Source organism: Trachymyrmex cornetzi, unplaced genomic scaffold (assembly GCF_001594075.2).
Source record: "Trachymyrmex cornetzi isolate Tcor2-1 unplaced genomic scaffold, Tcor1.1 scaffold109, whole genome shotgun sequence".
Lineage (NCBI taxonomy): Eukaryota > Metazoa > Arthropoda > Insecta > Hymenoptera > Formicidae > Trachymyrmex > Trachymyrmex cornetzi.
In genome coordinates this window covers 153,548-172,657 of record NW_017295642.1, presented here as the reverse complement: position 1 = coordinate 172,657, position 19,110 = coordinate 153,548, and the positions used below count along the sequence as shown (strand labels likewise).

The following is a 19,110-nucleotide window of genomic DNA, read 5'->3' as shown; positions in this document are numbered from 1 at the left end:
CAGGATCAAAATGGACAAGAATATCCCTATTTTTTACGTTTCTTTCGAAAATCCTAAAAAAATGGAGACTTTGCGGAAACTAGAGTGTAAAGATAAGTCGTGAAGATACACTAATGCTTACTAATTATCAAATTTACAATTAATTGTGTCGTTTGTGACATTTACCTTTATGTGCTTTGTAACGTTTTTTTATGTTGCACGACAGGAAGTGTCGATTTGCATCCTCGATGCATTGAACACTACGCTGCAGAAATATAACACTATCACGGTGCTTAAGTAAGACAAAATTTGAAAATCGAGCATGTAATTTGATATTGTGACAACTGATAATTGTGTTCTAGATTACCCAGTTGTCAGATAAATGCCTATGGTATCCTGCAGATAACACAGATGCTGACGGAATTTGAATGTTTGAACGATTTGAATTTAGATGACAATCCGAATCCGCAGGAAAATTATTATCTGCTTTGTGCACCGGCAAAAAAGTACATTGCGAATTTCAATATAATCCCATCCAATATAATTCTCGCTTCATTTATAAGTTATACGAAAAAATGCATGTTCCAGTTTACGCTATCTGTCACTGAGGATGTGTAAATTATCCGATAACGGTATACAAAAGATCGCAAACGAGTTGAAGTATCGAGACCCACCAAACGACCCAAAATTGATCGCTCTCAATGTGGCGGATAACAACATTACGGACATTGGTGCCGAGTATATCGCTGAGATGCTTCGAACTAATCGGTTGTGTAGTTTTTAAATGTTTCTCAGAATTCTAATTTGATGGATATTAATATGTCCCTGCGCAAAAGTAGTTTTAATAAACGTTCGCTGACATGTTTGTAGATCTTTGCAGAGCGTGGTGTTAACCGGAAACGAGATACAAGACGACGGAGCTTCACTGATAATTCAGGAACTTGTCATGTATATCTTTGACAGTAGCGATTAAATTAGACAAATTTCTTAATTTAGGCCGCTATCTTTAATAACATGACGCGATAGGTCCACTTTGACTCACGAAGAAATTGTCGGCCTCAGACGTCGCAGATTTATCGAGCTGGAGGGCAAGGTTGATAGATCATCTTGCCGTTACTTTGTTTATTAATAAATTAATGATTATTATTATTACAGTTGGACAGTCGAGATACTCAAGAAAGGGAGCAACGGAGAGAAAATGGAACATGGCAATACCAAAATCTACTTCAAAATTCTATAAAAAGTATATTTAGTGCTTCCCTGCAATTTGTTTTAAAATTCGTTTCATGATAGCTTTCAAAATACAGCGAGTCAAGATAGTTCATCAAAGATGAGAATCCCACCTAATTCTCCGTCGATATCGAACACCTCTATTCAAGTATTTTTAATAGAATTTTTATTATTGTTCTTTAATATATCATTAATGTTTCATAATATATCATTAAGAGGTGTAAAACATAATAAAATATATTTGTAGATCTCGAAAAAGCTTTCGGACAACGATATTGGTCATCCATTTACAAAAGAAACAATAGCAATAAACGGCTGTGTGATCACTAGTGGAAATTTGAATTTGCAACACTTGAGCCTAAGTTGTAAGTTGCTTTTATATTATACATGTACATATCGGCTGATTTCTTGGACACGAACAACTTATTACTACAAATCACGTATCTGTATCTAGTTAATCGCCTGACAAATAAGACGTTGAAAAAACTGGTGTCATGTCTGCACTATCAGAATTATATGCTATTAGGTAATTACAGCAGAGGGTTGCTACATGTATTTTTGGAGGTAATCTTTTTTTAAATCATATGAGGATCAGATATTCAGGATATTTTTACTTTGCAACTTTCTTGTCCTTGTGATTATATAGGATAATGACATCGAGAAGGATGAAGACTGGATAACGTTTCAAGAACTTTTGTGTCGCAGACGACAGAAGGATCAAACGATTCGAGATGTGGACTTTAAAGACCTCAAAGATTCCATCGTATCGGTTGAAAGCGAAATCTTACGGGACAAAATCAGTGTACGGTTATAATTTCCCTTAATCGATTATTCTCTTCGATCTTCTTTATTTCTAATATTATTCTATTTAAAATATTTTTAATTGAGACTTCAAAAATCAGTGCTAATTTATTTTTTTTTAATTAGTTATTTAATTCTATACAAAGATTATTTTACTTTAATTTTTTTAAGCAAAGATGTGCAAGTTACATGAGTTAAGGTCACATTGTTGTAGAAAGGTATTCGTTTATTTATTACAGTTTATTATATTATACAGGAGATTAGTAAGAAAAGGAGATTGAAAGAAAGGGTTGTATTGTGAATATCGTATAAAGAATGTTGTCTGCAATTTCATTCAGTCAGACGGTGCTGACTTCGCATAACTTCTTCCAGCAAAATTATCAATTTAGGAATTCTTTTTTTTTCTGCAGGGATTCCATACATTTAAATCTGACTCGTGATTCTCCAACTGAGCTCATCACACATATGGGGTGGTATGATCAGTGATGCAATTATTCGGAGATCTTATTGGATGAAAATCTTATCTTATCTCAATGCTCAGTACACGATACCCTCTGTATCGAGGGTATCCGAGCATGAGCTCCGTACCACAACGAGACTGCATTGTCACTTTCGGTCGTTGCACTTCGCGAAAATGTTACTGCACATCGCTACCGTTGCTGTGCTCGTTAATATCGCCATTATAGAGCTGGATTCCTTTTACTCCCTTCCGCCGAAGAAGAATTCGGATATGGATTTTTTATCAGACGAGGTAACGAGTCGTATCGACGTTACAATAACGAAGTACGATATATTGTAAAATCCATATCGCGCATTTATGTTGTATGTTACGTATAGTTTTAAAAATCAAGCATTTTTCTGTAAAGTTATTAAAATTGCAATCCATTCTGTGATCGCTACTTTTGTGTATGTCGATATTCGTGTGTAAGGGTGATAAAAAAATAAAATAAAAGTGTGAAATATAAAATCGTGGAGTTAAGTAGTTTGTATGTCGCGTGCGGCGGCATAGCTGAATAAAAAAAGTGATTTTTTATTGAAAAATGTGCATGCAATAAAAAAATGATTTAATAAAATCAAAATAAAGCTCTACTCATGCTTTCTATTCGATTTTACATTAGGAATCAAATAATGTTTTGTATGGCGGAGATAATTCTAAATTTAAATAATCGCGCCAATTGATAACACTGACATCTAGCGTCGATATTCTATCTGTCGCGTCAGCTTAAGCTGCGTTTACAATGAAATTTTAAGGCGTGAAGCTTAAGCTTTAAACCTTAAGCCGTAAAAAAATTGACCTATCATAATCGCTTTATTTTCTTCATATTCGACTATGATTGGTCAATTTCTTATGTTTAAAAAATCTCATTGGAAACGCCGCTTTATGCTGCTTAATTGTATTACAGTTATATAACCAGCATAAGAAACACTCCACGAAAAAATGTGCAAAAGTGCGTGGTCGCAGATTTGGATCACTGGCTTTTGTTTCTGGTTAGATTCAATGAAATAGAATGCGAACATACATTTTACAGTTATCTTTGAAAAATAAATTATTCCTTTGTTCGGTCCTGACATTAAAGGTGCGTCCCGTTTCACACATGATATGCATGTCATATCCTTTTGTCTTTGTTGTTCACCGAATATTAAAGAAAGATAAAATGCGCATCATGCGCATCATGCGTGAAATGGAACGCAGCCTTGGACGATATATGATCACGTGACCTCCACGCGGAGATTAAAGGTGCCGACGCAACTAGCGCAGAGTGTTCCGACTAGTTATATCGATTGTACTGTTATAATGTTAAGGTCTCCGTTTTCTTACGATCGAATCTATATGACTCGCAAATCTTAAACGTTCTCCAAGAGATTCGAAAAATACTTTTTGAAATATAGTCTTAACATTCCACGACTACTATAAAACGTACTATAAAACGTGAAGTAATAATTCGGTCTTGATGGTGTAATTCTTATCGATAAGACTTATCTCTAGATTAGGTCGCACGAACGTGACGTAATCGCCGCGCGAAATCGACGCGAATAAATCAACAACCCACCGGCGCATCCGGGTGCAATGGTGTTAGCCGGAAGTTACGTGTAATCTGGTTATCCGCGACTTTCGAAAATGTACGAAAACTTGTTCAAGAGTCCGCTGCACCGCGTATTCGTGTATGGCACGTTGAAACGAGGCGAGCCGAATCACAGCCTCATGAAGGACACCGCGAATGGCTACGCCAAGTTCCTAGGCCTCGGTAAAACAACGGTCCAGTATCCTTTGGTGATCGGCACAAAGTATAACATCCCGTTGCTGCTGAAAAAACCCAATACTGGCAACGTGAGTTGAGAAGGAACTTAGTAGTACAATTCATTGGCGTAATATATTGAGTCCAATATACTCTCAATAATGTATGCTAATGTTTACAGTGTATTGTTAATGAATTGTACTACTAGGGGAAGTCCTTGAATTAAATTGGTTTAAATCTTTCATTACCGTCCACTTTAATTATATCCTTACTGCTTGTGATTTTAATTTCAATTAAAAAAATTCTTATTCGTGTCCCAGTCAGACATCGAATCGACGTCGATTCCATTATTACTTCTGACTGGAGTAATGTTACGTAATATCAATATTGTAACAGAACGTTTCTTTTAAACAGTACGTGTTGGGAGAGATATACGATGTAGATTCCAGCATGTTGAAGAGATTGGACGAGTTGGAAGAACATCCACGGTTTTACGAGCGAACGGAAGAAACAGTTTTGTTGGCGTCGGAGGCTGCGCTTAATCCTAAAAAAACTTTTGAGGAGGTAATGAACTTTTCGACTTACGCACGTATCCCGACGAAAATAAAAATCAGAGCGTAAATCGAATGTAAGGGGAGACAGTGACTCAAGGCTAAACGAAACTTCTAAGAAGCGAAATTTGAGACAACGAAACATAAAAGAAATATAAACGCCTCTTTTACGTTTTGTTGTCTTAATTTTCACTTCTTAGAAGCTTTATTTGAACTTCTGTCACTCTTCTTTTTATATTCAGCTTACACTCCGATTTTTATTTTTGCCAAAATATATGCAGCAGACATCTATACTTTTCTTCTGACGAACCTACTCCTTTTAGGCCAGTGAGTCGACGAAAGCCTGGATATACTTTCTGCCAAAATTCAAATCCTCTTTACTAGACGATACCATGTACGAATCTTACTCTAACAACGGAAGTCATGGGCAGAAGTATTGCGAAAAGTATGTTCGCGATCCGTCCTACGATCACAGAAAAGAGGTGCTATAAATCATTGCCGACAACTTTTGTCTCTTTGCAGCTACGAGGAGGCAGCGAGCCTCGATGACGTTCTTTAAATGTTCAATTGGGTGCGCAATCATGACGAGCACTCTCACAATAGATACCGTTAATCCTTGTAAATTCGGAGAAAATGACGGCAGAAAACAATGAGTAACTTAGAAGACTGTTATGTATAATCCTACGCACAGTGGCATAAAGTTTCAAAGCTATGTCTTTAAGAGGAAGCAACTCCATCTCTTCCGGATAATTAAATAAAAATAATTTATATATATATATATATATATATACACAACTAATTATACATATATATGTATACAGCTTCATATTTGTGATACAATTGTATTCTATAATATTTTGACTGATAAAAAAATCGATTACTTTTTTTAATTTTACAATCTTTATGGTTTTAAAAATAAGATTGTAAAAAATACAAGATTAAAAAAATCTGTCGATGTTTTCATGCTGTTAAATGTGGCGTATATGCTGAGCAAAGCAAAGATGTCGCGTGAAGTACTGGAACGATGTATGTATGAATCTTTACGAATTTTTACAAGTTCCTTTTAATACTCCTTTACTATCCCTTCCTTTTGAGAAAAAAGAAACAAAGATAAAGATACATTTTGTGAGTCTGATATTCCCTTGACAACGTAATAATCCATTCTTTTAAATTTTTGAGAAGAAAGAATTAAACGACAGTGACATATAAAATAGGATTTTGAAAATGAAGGAACGGAAGAAACATGGAAGTATCTCGGTGTGATTGAATTTTATTAAATACGTCACGTACGCTCGCATCCCACACTTTCGCGCACTCTCACTTCCTGTCATTCTATCGCTCGCTCTCATGTAACAGTAGCGATAAAATTATTGTATCTCAACTATTCTGTAACAAAGGGCAGGCTAGTCCGCGTTGCCGCGACGATCAAAATCAAATCGAAACTGTCTCCAAGAGGCACCGGTATTGCGCGTTTTCGCCACGTGCTTAAATTAAACTTCTCCTGGCGCTACAATTAATGCGATGTTAACTCCATTGCCGACGTATTTCCGATCTATGGATCGTATTCATAAAAAGACGATCGGCCAGATCGTTCGCGCACACAATTAAGTAATCGTGTGCTGCGCTTCGGGAATTGGTCGATCGATAATATACGATACGGCAAATTAAAAAAAAATGCTCGGAGGCAGTACGTACGAGTTATCCTAAGAAATTTATTTATAAATAATCACATTTTATCACACGCTATACAAGAATTCTTATTATTATCTACCGTTTCCGTATGGCATTCCCCTCATTGCGTAATAACACGCGTCACCCCGCCGAGGAGGATCCGCCAACAACGAGAAACCGTCTCCCAAGAAACGGAATCGATATTTATTTGCCGCATATTCTCTTTATCGTGAGAAAGAAACTCTTATTTTCAACAAAAAGAGAATTATACAAATGTCAACAAAGGCGTACATAGGATTTCCATTTTATGTTTCAACACGAGTGTATGCGTATGTCTTTCTCCCTCCTATTATTTTGTACACAACACCACTGCGACACGGTAGCTTGTGTTTTAGGTTTTTAATTAACTATTTTGCCCCTCGTTACCCTCACTCAAAGTTGCGTTCGTGTTATTTCGTCGTTACCCTTATTGATTCCGCACCGTTCGAAAGCCCAGCCCCACGAAATTTGATTAATAATATACATACAATATATATATATTTATAGCTTAATTTATCTAAAAATTTTCGTTCGTTGACCCACGTTGCCATTTTGAGCGAAGCGACACTCTCCTTCGAAAGTGGAGAGAAAAAGAGAGAGAGAGAGAGACAGAGAGAAAGAGAGAGAAAGAGAAAGGATCCAAGAAGCATCTCGCGATCCTTCGAGACTGTTATTCAAAGATAGCTCTCACACAGAATCGCTCAGATTAATGACGTGAATTTCGATCTCGACGTTATCGTGCCGATCTCGAAGCTTATCGTGTTCGGACGTCAACGTGATCAGTCCTATTTACATCGATAATACTCAATGAGAAGGCATCGATCGTGGCAGTAATTATGCACGCTAAATTAAAAGTAGCACCGTATAAAAAAAAGAAAGTGCGAATATACATAAAATACCTTAACGAACGATACTTTTTCTTTAGACTACAATCCGCGCGTAACGATAACATATACTCGCGGTAACAACGTTGTTCCGGTCCGCCGTTGTTTTTTTTCTTTTTTTTTTCTTTTTGAGGATTCGAACGTCGGAATCCATTTTTCTATCGTCCTGGCGCTTTCTTGGAAGCAGCATACTACACACTATGCTGATTACAAAATCAAATATAAAAATCGATTTCCAACCACGTCTATACGGTATGAAAATAAGCTTGCGCACATGCGATATTCATTTCGAGTTAGTTACAAGGTCCATGAGCGCACGTGTGTGCAAATACCTAGGATCGACGATCCGTCCCGCGATCATTTCAGAATCGCCAACGAGAGAACCGGAATTAGCATCCTCGGAATTTCACGAAGTTGGGACGTGTGTACGTGCATACACGTTCTATAATATACACTGCGTCCTAGTCTAGAAAATAGATTTTCTCGATGAGGTTGGGCCATGAAGCAGGGAGGGGCGACGATGTGATATTGATTGCATGTTGTTTGATTCCATCGAGACAGGCATTTTCAGCTCTGATCTTGCGACAAGGCGCCGTACTTGTTGCCAAGCGAGAGCTTGGGTGTTTGAGCTTGCGATTCTGGTACGTTGTACGATCTACTGCCACCTCGGTTACGAACTTCCTCAAACGCTCCTTCTTCTCGCCGTCTGTAATTAAAATCACTCGCCATATATTTGAACTCAATATCACTCGATGCTGCAACTCAACGTTATTTTTCCTTTTCATTCGCATGAAAATAAACATTTTGCTCCGAAGCTAATGGAACATTACTACGAAGACTTTGCTGTCATCTTACCGTCTGCCCCATGGACCGCTGCCATTATTTTGCTGCTGGGGCTTGGAGTTCAGCGTAGGGAAGTATTCCTCGCTATTTATATCGGGTGCGACATTTCTCCCTCGTGGTCGCGGACTAGCGAATGTAGGTTGATTTCGTAAGTGTGGTGCTTTGTAACTACTTCCAGTGGAGGCGGCGGCGGCGGCGGTTTTTTTTTCAACAGGGGGTGCGGGCGGTGTCGGCACCACCTCCGGTGTTTCTGGTGGTAAATCTGGTTTCTTCCATGGTCCCGTGTACTTTGTGCCACCTTCGCCAATCTCGCCATCAGAATTGATTTCAAAGGTACCCCTCTCGTCATCCGATTCTGCATCAACGCTATCATTTATTGTTAAATGTCCGATTTTTAAACCACTATAATCCTTTTTCTCCTCCTCGAACTCTTTCCATTCGTCTTCATCCTAAAAATAAAATACACTCATGACATATTCTTGCTTCCTAATTTACCTCAAACTATCACTACAGCAATTCACCAAGTCTTTTGCAAATCATGTAATTATATCTCATGCATATTATATCCGTAACTCGTGATAAAATACTTTACAGCTCGTAATGCTTACACATTTAACGCAACTATTATACAATTTTCAAGAATTATTATACAATTTTCGAAAAATTACGAGAAAATGTTCAGTTAATTGTCACATTGCATATTTTGCCTCTTGTCAAGTATTTACGAGGAATCCAACATCCAACCCATTTTTCCTTTTACAGAAGAAGGAGGGAAGGGGGGGGGGGAAGCTCCAAAGAACACGTGCACGTGAAACAGCTGCCGTAAAACGCGCGTGAGCGATCCGGCACGTCCGATGATTACGTAAGGCGTTTCGAGACGTCCGGGGAACTTTCCGGGAACGTCGCGCGTCATCGCCGTCAGCTTTTCCACGCGACCGTTCCCCCTTCGTGGGAACAAACATGGCAGCGCCGTGGCGTAGACACGAGGTTCCGGAATTCCGGGATAAAAAAAAAACCGCGTGGAAGGAAACCACCGTTCCCGTCGCTATCCCTGTCAACGCCTTACCTCGGTGTGCTGAGACTCCTCGCCTTCGGGATTCGCTGGCTTCTCCTTCGGTTTCGGCTTCTCGACCCGTTTGCCCGTTTCTTCCAGTTTCTTAGCGACCTCGTCGGTCGTGGCGAATTTCTTGCCCTTGGCCTTCTTTCGGTCTTTCTTGGCGAAAAAATCGTCCAGGTCTGCCATGGCGACGCGACGGAGTCCGGATGGCGTGGCGTGGGACAACCGGAGGGGCAGATGGATCTGCGACGCGTAAGAACGTGCGATTGCAGACACGCTGAGAACACGCTTGATCACGGACTGATCGTGGTATCCGCTGCGCTCGTCCACATGGGCTTGCCTCCGCCGGAAATCGGCAGCGCCGACTTCGCCGACGCGCGAGTCAAGCGCGCGCCTGAAAAGCGCGCTCGAGAAAGACGAGAGGGAACGAGTCGATTGCGCGGGCAATATTTTTCGCTGACTCGAAAAACAGTGAGGGGAAACTCGTCTCGTGACGCTGCCGATATTTCGCGCAGACCACGACTCGTCCCTCCCCTCGATCGACGGAACGCAAAATCGCGCGGGTCGCGTGGGGCGCGTCGTCCGTCCAGCAGAAGATTGGACGCTCCGAACACGAGTGCTCCTAACCTCGAAATTACGCGTCTCGCCGCGCACACGATGGACAACCGGCCTGTCTCTCGACACATTCGCGAGTCCAGGGTGAGGAATGCGTTCACGCCGACCAGTCGGCGACGCGAATTCTCGCCGGTCGCTCACCTCCGATGAAAGGAACTTCCCGTGCGAGGCGCGCAAGAACGTAAAGGTTAATTGTTTCCCCCGTGTCATTACGGGGACGACAGGTGGCGCCAAACGTCACTTCCGGAATATGAATGATCGAATGGTCGAAACAGAACGCACTTACGAACTGTGATTGTCTTTTTTGGCTGACGGAATGCAGAAGGGTGTTGCTTGTTTCTATGCTTGGAATATATTTGTATACTTGCCGTTTACGTGGATTTCTTTTGTCAAAAATATCTTTTGAATCCTGGAGTAACGCTTGTTCCACAAAATAACTTGAAAACGATTTGCGTGAAGTTGGAAAAATGACGGTACTTTCAAACGCATCAAACATTCAAAATTGGAAAACCTCCAGGTATCTTATAGAACTCTCTGCAATTATATTAAGAGTTAAACTTTGTAGGGTCTGAAGTTCAATCAAATGTACTAAGAGTGACTATATATTGTCTTTCTCTACTGTCTTTCAAAACATGATTATTACCCGGGAAAAAATATTTCATATAAAATTATATATAGTTATGTAAAAAATTGACATATTTTATGTACAATTATATATAATTATACATGTATAAAATATATCCATTTATATAACATTTTTCCTGGGTATTTAGAAACTTCAGAATAATTTTGGGTGGCCTTTCCATTTGGTGATACAGTATCGTTCTATTTCTGTTACTTAATTTCTGAGTGTCGAAAAAAATATAATGATTACCGCTGTATTGACCATTCCCCGATGAAAACGAAAATCGAAGCGTAAGTCGAATGTAATGGGAGAGTAACTGAAGTGTAAACGAAACTTCTAGAAGACGAAAATTGAAGCATCAAAATGTAAATGCTTCTTTTATGTTTCATTGTTCGCCTTCTAGAAGTTTCGTTTACGCTTCTATTATCGTCCTTCTACAATAAGTCATTAGTCATAAATCAGAAGTCAGAAGCTAAAAATTGACCAATCACAGTCGTCCATTTTTAGTTTCTGACTTTTGATTTATGACTAATGACTTATTGTAAAAGGCCCATTACTCTCCCATCCGATTTACGCTCCGATTTTCATTTTCATCAGGGATGCCCGTATACTAATTTTATCATTACTTTGAATTTCGAGAGCCCTTGTTGTCAACTCGTGCATCTAATGGAAAGCACTCTCCCTAATTATTGAAAAACTAATTGTAAGATTGCCAACTCGAGGCGCAGAATTAAATGTACGCGCGATGACGAGCTCTCCCCTGTCACGTCGGAAGGAGTGGTGTTGCGCATGCGCGGCCCGGCGCAAATCCCGCATATACCGCACCGCGCTCCGCGGTGAATACTCAGTATTCAGCATTCGTCGACGCGATTTCCTTACGGTTGCGCTGGTTGTGTCGACCACCGACGCGACGGTCCGTCTCTCGCGCATCTTCTACCGCTACCGAGCACCGAGAAAAAAGCGTGAGCGGCGTTCCCTCTGCGACGATCTTCCACGGCTACGGAAACGGTCGGAGCTCGACCGGAGTCCGCTTCCCCTCCCCCCGCTCATCCAACACGCGCAGCGGATCAAGCACGATCGTGCCGGGTTTGATGTGTAACGTTAACGACAAGCCGCGGGATGAAGCTCACACGAAACTGCCTCGGCAACATCGGCAAGATGTTGGACTTCTACTCGCAATTCAACCCCTCGCCACTCTCGATAAAACAGTTCATCGATTTCGGTAAGTCCTCGCCCTACCCTCGGCCCTATATACTTTGTGCGAGACGTGAAAGCGCAGCTTCGGCCTGTTCAACGCGTCACTTTTCGTCACGTCACTTAGTGCAGTGTAGTATAGTGTTTCACCCATCACGTTATTACGGCTTGATCGCTGCACTGCTTATTACGTCAATTAAATACGATTGATGAGCGAGATGCCTCAATTCCGGCCGAAGCGACGCCGCCGGAGTTTTCGGCTCCGCACTGTGCCGGTTATTAAAATTTCTTTAACGGCGATGATTACGATCATAATATTCGATTAGAATACTTATATCTCAAATTTCTATATATCTCATAGGAAATCGTGGGACATACGCTTCTTGCAATGTTTCACGTAGGTTACACTGAAAAAAAGTTACTAAATTTTAATGAATATTTGTTCAAATGGTACTAACTAAATATTTAAGAAAATATATTATTTAAAAAGTATTTAATTTTAATGAATTTTTGGTTCGAATGGTCTTAAGTAAATATTTACTAAATGTAAACATATGTTATTTGATACAAAAACCATTAATTTGATTTAACTGTCATTTTTTATTAAGTCAATATTCATTCACCGTAAGTAAATGTTTATTTGACACAAAAATCATTAATTTGATTTAATTGTTATTTTTTACTAAATAAATATTCATTCACTGTAAATAAATGTTTACTTGGTACTATTCAAGGAAATATTTATTGGGTGGAGTGCAAAAATTCGTGCCCAATTTATTATTAAACGATATTTAGATTTAAAAAAGATTTTAACGCTTGAAATCTCTATTTTCGAATGGTTACTATATTTTTTTAATTTATGTGAGTTTTGTAATTTTTATATATAGAAAAGTACGAGTTAAACAAAACAGGAAATTTTTTCTTCGCTTTATGGGCCTGTCACATGTTCAAAAAAAGTTGCAATTTTTTCATTTCTAATGTAAAAGCTTAGTTTTCCCTAAATAAAATCATTTTTAAATAATGTCCCTACGATTTTTTGTTGCTGAGTTGTTGCGAATTAAATAAAAAGAATACTTTTGATTTGATACTTTGAGTGCTCATAACTCCCTCAAAACCATCACAATTTTAAAAAGACAGTTTAAAAAATTAGTATCTCAGATTGATTGTGTTTAAATGTCCGAATGTTTCGGCGCACAGTCACATTTGAGATAAATTAAATTCATGAACCAAGAATATTATATTATTTGAAACATCTAACTTTGACCGATCCTAGGCGCTCTCTACCATATTTATGTTATTAAAAAAACAGATTCTTAAATTCTCTCATCAGATAGAGTAAGATTTAGATTTTATTTTATTTTTAACAAAAAATAACAACTGTTCGAATAATAAATTGGGCACAAATTTTTGCACTCAGCCAATATTTAAGATTTAGTAAATTTATTTTCAATGTACACATTTGAGCTTTCTATTTTTTTCCTTTCTTTTCTTTAACATAAATACTCGAATGTATATTCGAATCAATAACATCCGAGATATATTAAAGATTTTTCGGAAATTATTCCTAAATACTAAATCGTCGTTCTTAAATATATCTAACACTTATAATCCGAGAAGAAATAACATTATTTCTATAGCAATAAAGATCACGTAGTAGTCAAAATTATCTCGATTTTTAATAATTAACAAAATATTATCGATTCTGTAATGACAGTTTCTACATTTCGACACGACTTGGAGACCTTGGTGCCCCACGTGAACGTCTCGTAATGCGTCACTGAATTTACGCGTTAAACAACAGCGACGTTATTATGCTATTCCGCTTTCCGTGTAACACTCACGCGTACTTTGCGTGATAATTTGATGAGAAATTCAATATGTTTTAGAACACACGCAGGCCTTTATTTTTCGGATCTCGCAGCGAAATCCATCTGGTTTTTCTTTGTTCCTCTCCTCGGTTTTGCTGACTAAAAGGGTCTCCGACTTGTCATATGACTCTCGTTGATAAGGAATGACACACGCATGATGCAACTCGCTTCATGTATAAACAATCCCGACTGTATTCCTTTCTATCACGCCAGGGAAACATTCAGCAATGTTTATGCATATATGATCATAAAACATTCACGTGATCAAGGATATATGTATCAAGAATGGAATAAGTTATGGTTTCTCTCTCCCTCTCTCTCTCTCTCTCTCTTTGATTAACTTTCAAAATTAAAGTTAGTAGACTATATGTAAAATTAACGTAATTACGTTAAAAATTAATAAATAAAATTAAATATAAATTAAAATTATATAAAAAAGTTATATATATGAACCGCAAAAATTTGATTAAGAATTAAGTTAAATTAAATTGAAGTAAATTTTAAAAAATATCCCAAACATTTAATTAAATTAAAATTATTATAATTATTATAACTTTTATAATTACTTTGAATGATTAAAGTTAACCCTCCGCCAAACTGAAATTTTTAAAGAGATACTACTAATATTTTTAATATAAATTTTCTAATGATAAAAAAATCTGTAAAAATAAATAAAATATAATTCTTTTATGTAAAATCTCATTATAGCTTTGACAAGTAGATTAAAAATATAAGAATTATTTTAGACTTTTGTGTAATACATAGAATAATAAAAAAACTTTTATTTTTAAAGACCCATGTTGCTGGCGGAAGAATTAAAATTTATGTTGTCGACAGAGTTCAGAGAGTTAAAAATAACTGGAATATTGTAAGATACGTAGGCGAATCACACAAGTATAACAAAATAAGCATTTTTATCGTAAGATACGGACAAAATCAATAAATAAAAATCAGGTATAACAGCAAACTTTTGAAAAGAAGTCAATTTACAAATTGCAAATAATGAATATGAGATTTCTCAAAAGAATATAAGATATTTAGAGAGATATAGAGAAACATGTGTGTTTCGAGGAACGGTTCTTTAAATCAAGAGTAATAAGACGAGGATGAAAAGGCACGCGTAGTTTTGAAATGAAAATGAGACAGGGACGGTTGAGGTCATTCACCTATACAACTTCCAATGCATGAATATGTTGCGTGCTTTGTCTAACAGTGGTTCAGAACGTTGCTAAACGTCACAAGTAAACGTCACAGGCTTGTTTAAAGGTATCCTGTGCTCCAATAGAGTTCATTATAATGCACTTTATAAAAGTGCATGTCATGACTGTTGCTGCCAATTGATCTCTGGCGTGTTTTATTGATTAATATCAACAAGAGGATGATTAATATACAATTACTGGAAACGCGTGATCTGAATATTTGTACCGGAAGTCTTAGTCATTATGTAGAATGTCTGGCAAGATATGTATAAAACTTTGAGAAGACTTGAGAAAAACTTTTATTTACAATGCTGTTATATCGCGAACATATCATATATTCCTCGTAATCTCGATTGACGAACAATTATCCATGCGTCATATCCTGCACTTGCAATTTCCGTTTTCCTTGAACGAACAGAATGCTAAGTTGGACATACATTACAGAGAATCCATTTAATTTTTACTCGAATAATCATCAAGGTACTGAAACAAACATTAAGGAAACAAACATCAAGGTACTGAACTAAATGAGTGTCGTAAAGCCTTAAATACAATAAAAAATAGGCAATAGGAGGAAAAACAGAGAATAATAGATTTCAATATATTCGAGACCGTGCATTATTATACGTTTTCTGAATTCTGATAGATCGAAATTTCTTATTCTCTCCTATTCTTTCTCTCTCTCTCTCTCTCTCTCTCCCTCTCTCTCTCTCACACACATACACACCACACACACAGAGCCTATACTTTTCATTGTGTTTAAAACTTAATTCCGTTGAATAAACGGATTTCAATTAGAATTCATGACCAAGGAACGTGCGCCCTTCGCTTTGAAATGGGTCAAGGTTGCAAGCGTGTTTCATACATTTGGATGGAGAAAGCCGGTTTCGGTCACTGCCATTGGCGACAAGGTTTCTCTGCGAGAGACCTAAAAGAGCGAAAATAGAATAATCATGTATAAGCATAGTATTATTTCATTTTAGAGTGCTACCCACGACTTGGCATTCGAATGATACCAAGAACAGGAGTGTATCCACGTCTGGTGGAATTTGTACCCGCAAACGGCGTCGCCGTAAAATTACGCACGCCCACGTGCGTGCGTTTGACGTGCATCCTGCTTAAAATACGCACGTTGCAAGGTACCGAAATCGATACATTTTCAAGGGCAATATATGGTGAAAATAGAAAAATCTCAATCGATGTCTATATCTCTTTTCGCGAATCTGTGCAAATTGGCCCAAGGAAAATGCGGATTGAAAGTTTAACTATCGAAACTATACTTTGTACAATAAATTTAGAATTTAATTCAAATTATAAATACTAAAAATTTATCTTTTTTACTTATAAATGTTTCTTTTATTTAAAGGTTTCTTTTTTACTGTATCACACACTGTTTTTTTATAGGAAATTTACAAATTTGTTTTTTGGAAAATCGATAAATATTTTTAAAAATTACTTTTTCCTTTATCTATTATTATTTTAAGATGAATTTGCTATTTTTCTATTAAAAATATAAATAACTTACAGAGAGAGAAAGAGAGAGAGAGAGAGAGAGAGAGAGAGAGAGAGAGATCTATTTAATTTCTGCGCACGATTCATGATTCCGGATCTGTCGGTGGGCTAAAATAAAAAAATGAGGCATCATTTTAATTAGAACACTTGTGGCTATTGTTGGAATCAGAATTTAATTTTTTCCATTGTTTTCGGACTCAAACAAAGTGAAAATCGAATTCTTCTTCTAAAATGCCCTTTATTTATTTACTGAACGAAATGAACAATTCTAATTCCAATAACAGCCGCAAATAGTTATTTAAAATGATGTTTTATTTTTTAGTTCACTAGTTCAGGAGTTATGTTCGTAAATAAACCATGCACATGATATACATAGAAATCCAATATATTTATTAGTTACTCATATTTTTTTATAGAAAAAAATAGCAAGCCTCTTGAAACAATAATAAATAAAAAATAAAAAATAATTTTAAAAAATATTTACTTATTTTTTGAAAAAGATTCCTAAAAACCTGTTAAAATGACAATGCACTGCTAATAGAAACTGCCTTAAAAATTATAATTTGCCACATGTACAAAATGGAAACTATTTCGCTTTCGTTTTATTCACGCGATATGTACTCCGTATCAGTGACATATATCCCCGCGTTATGTATTTGTGTTCTATTTATGTATCGCGTTAACGTAATCAGGAGACGCGGTAGTGGCTCCGGCCATGTTCAAAAATCAAAAATATAAACTTTTATTAGAGATTTTGTTTCACATTGCGGGGCAAAGATCATCCATATTTGTACTGCACAGCACATGTTATCGCCACAAAATTATAGTTCATACGAGTGATTTTTTTCTTTATTATGCACACTCATTTACATTCGCGAGGAACATAAGTCAAAAGAAATATCTGACACGGTATATTTGACGTCACTTTCAAAGACGCGATTAAGATAATCGGATGAATGTGGTGCTGATTAAAATTAATGGGTACTTTGTATACTGATGTCGAGCGAATATACCGCTCGCAAACGAATATTTTACTCGGAACCGATATTTTTGATATCTTTCGTATTATTTCTATATTGACCCAATTCTATATTTCTACAAAATATTTTTAGTAATATTATATGCATGTTCAATGGTTATAAGATTTTAAAGATAAGAATATTTATTTATTTATTAATATTTAAAAAAGATCCCTGAACAAATTTCAATAGCAGTCTTAACAAAGTCGAAATCACAAAACAATAAAGCCAGAATAAGCAAATCCGACATACGTTTTTGAAATTAAATCATGAAAGGAAATACGACGTGCTTCATCGTAATAAATGAAAATGTTAATGTAATCAGTCTATTAATATAACGTTACTGAAGCATGCCATTTTAATATACATTTTAGTAATCAATACATTTAGCATTACAAATAAAAATTGATTATATATTGCTAACTGCTAATAAATAATTACATGATAATTGTAACTTTATTGAAAAAATGTATTGCTTTAATTTTATAAACCATCAAAGTTACGAAGATAAGATATCTAGAGGATGGATAAACAATTTTTATTGCGATTTTAATTTTGAATTATTCAACGCTAATAATTCTGCAAAGCTATATTATTGCGTAAGCTTCAAAAGCACACACTTCATTTATAAGATAGACTAAAACGCTAAAATGAGGATTGCAAGAATATTTTAAAAGAAAAATGTATGTAACTTATATTCACGGATAGGCAATGAGGAAAGTTCTAAAACTGGTTGATGTTGAAATTAAAGTTTACTTTTCAAGATGATCCTTCTTCCAGATAGAGCATTTTCGGAAAGTGGAATATTCTTATCGCTTTTATAGCAAAAAAACGTTATCTTTGATAATCTAGCTCGACACGTAAAGAATTGTTATCTTTATGCTATTTTCATCTTCTTGAAAAAATAAAAGGTGATACGGCAGGCGTATTTCTAAAAATCGAAGATTCATCTCGCTAGAACAAGTAAGTTGAGAGACACTCGCATCTCCCTCCTGCAACGAGAGAGATCACGCGCGGGAAACAGCTGTTCAATTTTATACCCATCTGACTTTAATGCATACATCGCACCAATCATGGTGCGCTGGTAATCCACTCGAAACTTGGTCACTTATCACGCACTACTATCGTGTCTGTTATCTTTCTACACCTTGTTGATTGTGCTTCGGCATTTACTAATAAACAAGTTTATGACAGCCCATATGTGCAGACCGTATAGACCTTCGACTATATACATGTGAACTGTTAGCATCCCCCACTTTTCGTATACATATATGTGTATGGGAAAAGTGTGTAAGTGCTTTGAATTGAAATAAAGATGTACGCCATCTGTATATCCAAACAAGTGGAAATAAGAATAGAATTGCATTTAGGTGTTTATAGTCGATCCTTATTTTTAAGATCATTTTAAGTGCAGTCTTAAAGTATAAGTCAATCACAAAGCCATATTAGCCAAGATATCTCTTACGAAACTACTTAAGACGATTTGAAATAAGAACCGACTATGAGTGGTATTCATAATTGGTTTTTATATTTAAAATTGTTTTAAGTACAGATGTCTTAAGATGTTTACTGTCTTAAGACCAATTTTACAATTAAAAAATGTCATGAATCAATTACGGAGCCGTTATTAATATCTTAAGATATTACTTGAGACAGTCGACACACTATATGAATACCAATCTTGATTTTAATTTTTAAGGCGATGCTAAAGCTCCCTGTTTTACCACATTCCTATTCGGTGGGATTTCTCCGTATTGGATGTACGGATTGCAAAAGTATTATTACT

General features: G+C 36.6%; 5 protein-coding genes across 6 annotated transcripts in view; 4 read left to right on the top strand and 1 right to left on the bottom strand.

The window, feature by feature from the left end:
* The first annotated feature begins 169 nt into the window (after window positions 1-169).
* On the top strand, window positions 170-1,269 carry LOC108760807 (leucine-rich repeat-containing protein 71-like). The gene is made up of 6 exons (XM_018507002.1): window positions 170-276; window positions 342-485; window positions 568-747; window positions 850-927; window positions 1,006-1,072; window positions 1,135-1,269. The coding sequence occupies exons 1-6, from the start codon at window positions 170-172 to the stop codon at window positions 1,267-1,269; spliced, it is 711 nt and encodes a 236-aa protein (XP_018362504.1).
* Window positions 1,237-2,484, top strand: LOC108760851 (uncharacterized). Its single transcript, XM_018507104.1, has 5 exons — window positions 1,237-1,357; window positions 1,457-1,574; window positions 1,664-1,773; window positions 1,856-2,011; window positions 2,421-2,484. Exons 1-5 carry the CDS (start codon window positions 1,310-1,312, stop codon window positions 2,448-2,450), a joined length of 462 nt encoding a protein of 153 aa, XP_018362606.1. The 5' UTR covers window positions 1,237-1,309; the 3' UTR covers window positions 2,451-2,484.
* LOC108760839 (putative gamma-glutamylcyclotransferase CG2811) lies at window positions 2,427-5,539 on the top strand. Of its 2 annotated transcripts, XM_018507091.1 has the most exons (5): window positions 2,427-2,761; window positions 4,151-4,339; window positions 4,662-4,811; window positions 5,122-5,243; window positions 5,321-5,539. In XM_018507091.1, exons 1-5 carry the CDS (start codon window positions 2,486-2,488, stop codon window positions 5,355-5,357), a joined length of 774 nt encoding a protein of 257 aa, XP_018362593.1. In that variant the 5' UTR covers window positions 2,427-2,485; the 3' UTR covers window positions 5,358-5,539. The 2 variants fall into 2 exon arrangements, with proteins under 2 accessions (XP_018362593.1, XP_018362584.1); XM_018507082.1 differs by having other exon boundaries at window positions 5,122-5,539.
* Window positions 5,540-6,558: 1,019 nt separating this feature from the next.
* Window positions 6,559-9,709, bottom strand: LOC108761295 (protein CDV3 homolog). Its single transcript, XM_018507740.1, has 3 exons — window positions 9,302-9,709; window positions 8,248-8,684; window positions 6,559-8,098 (listed from the first exon to the last, which is right to left on the bottom strand). The coding sequence occupies exons 1-3, from the start codon at window positions 9,476-9,478 to the stop codon at window positions 7,960-7,962; spliced, it is 753 nt and encodes a 250-aa protein (XP_018363242.1). The 5' UTR covers window positions 9,479-9,709; the 3' UTR covers window positions 6,559-7,959.
* A 1,664-nt stretch (window positions 9,710-11,373) lies between these two features.
* Window positions 11,374-19,110, top strand: part of Pdk (pyruvate dehydrogenase kinase) — a 22,564-nt gene continuing 14,827 nt past the window's right edge. Inside the window, exon 1 of the mRNA XM_018507338.1 lies at window positions 11,374-11,754. Coding sequence (XP_018362840.1) covers window positions 11,652-11,754 — 103 coding nt within the window. The 5' untranslated portion in view covers window positions 11,374-11,651. The remainder of the gene's footprint in view (window positions 11,755-19,110) is intronic.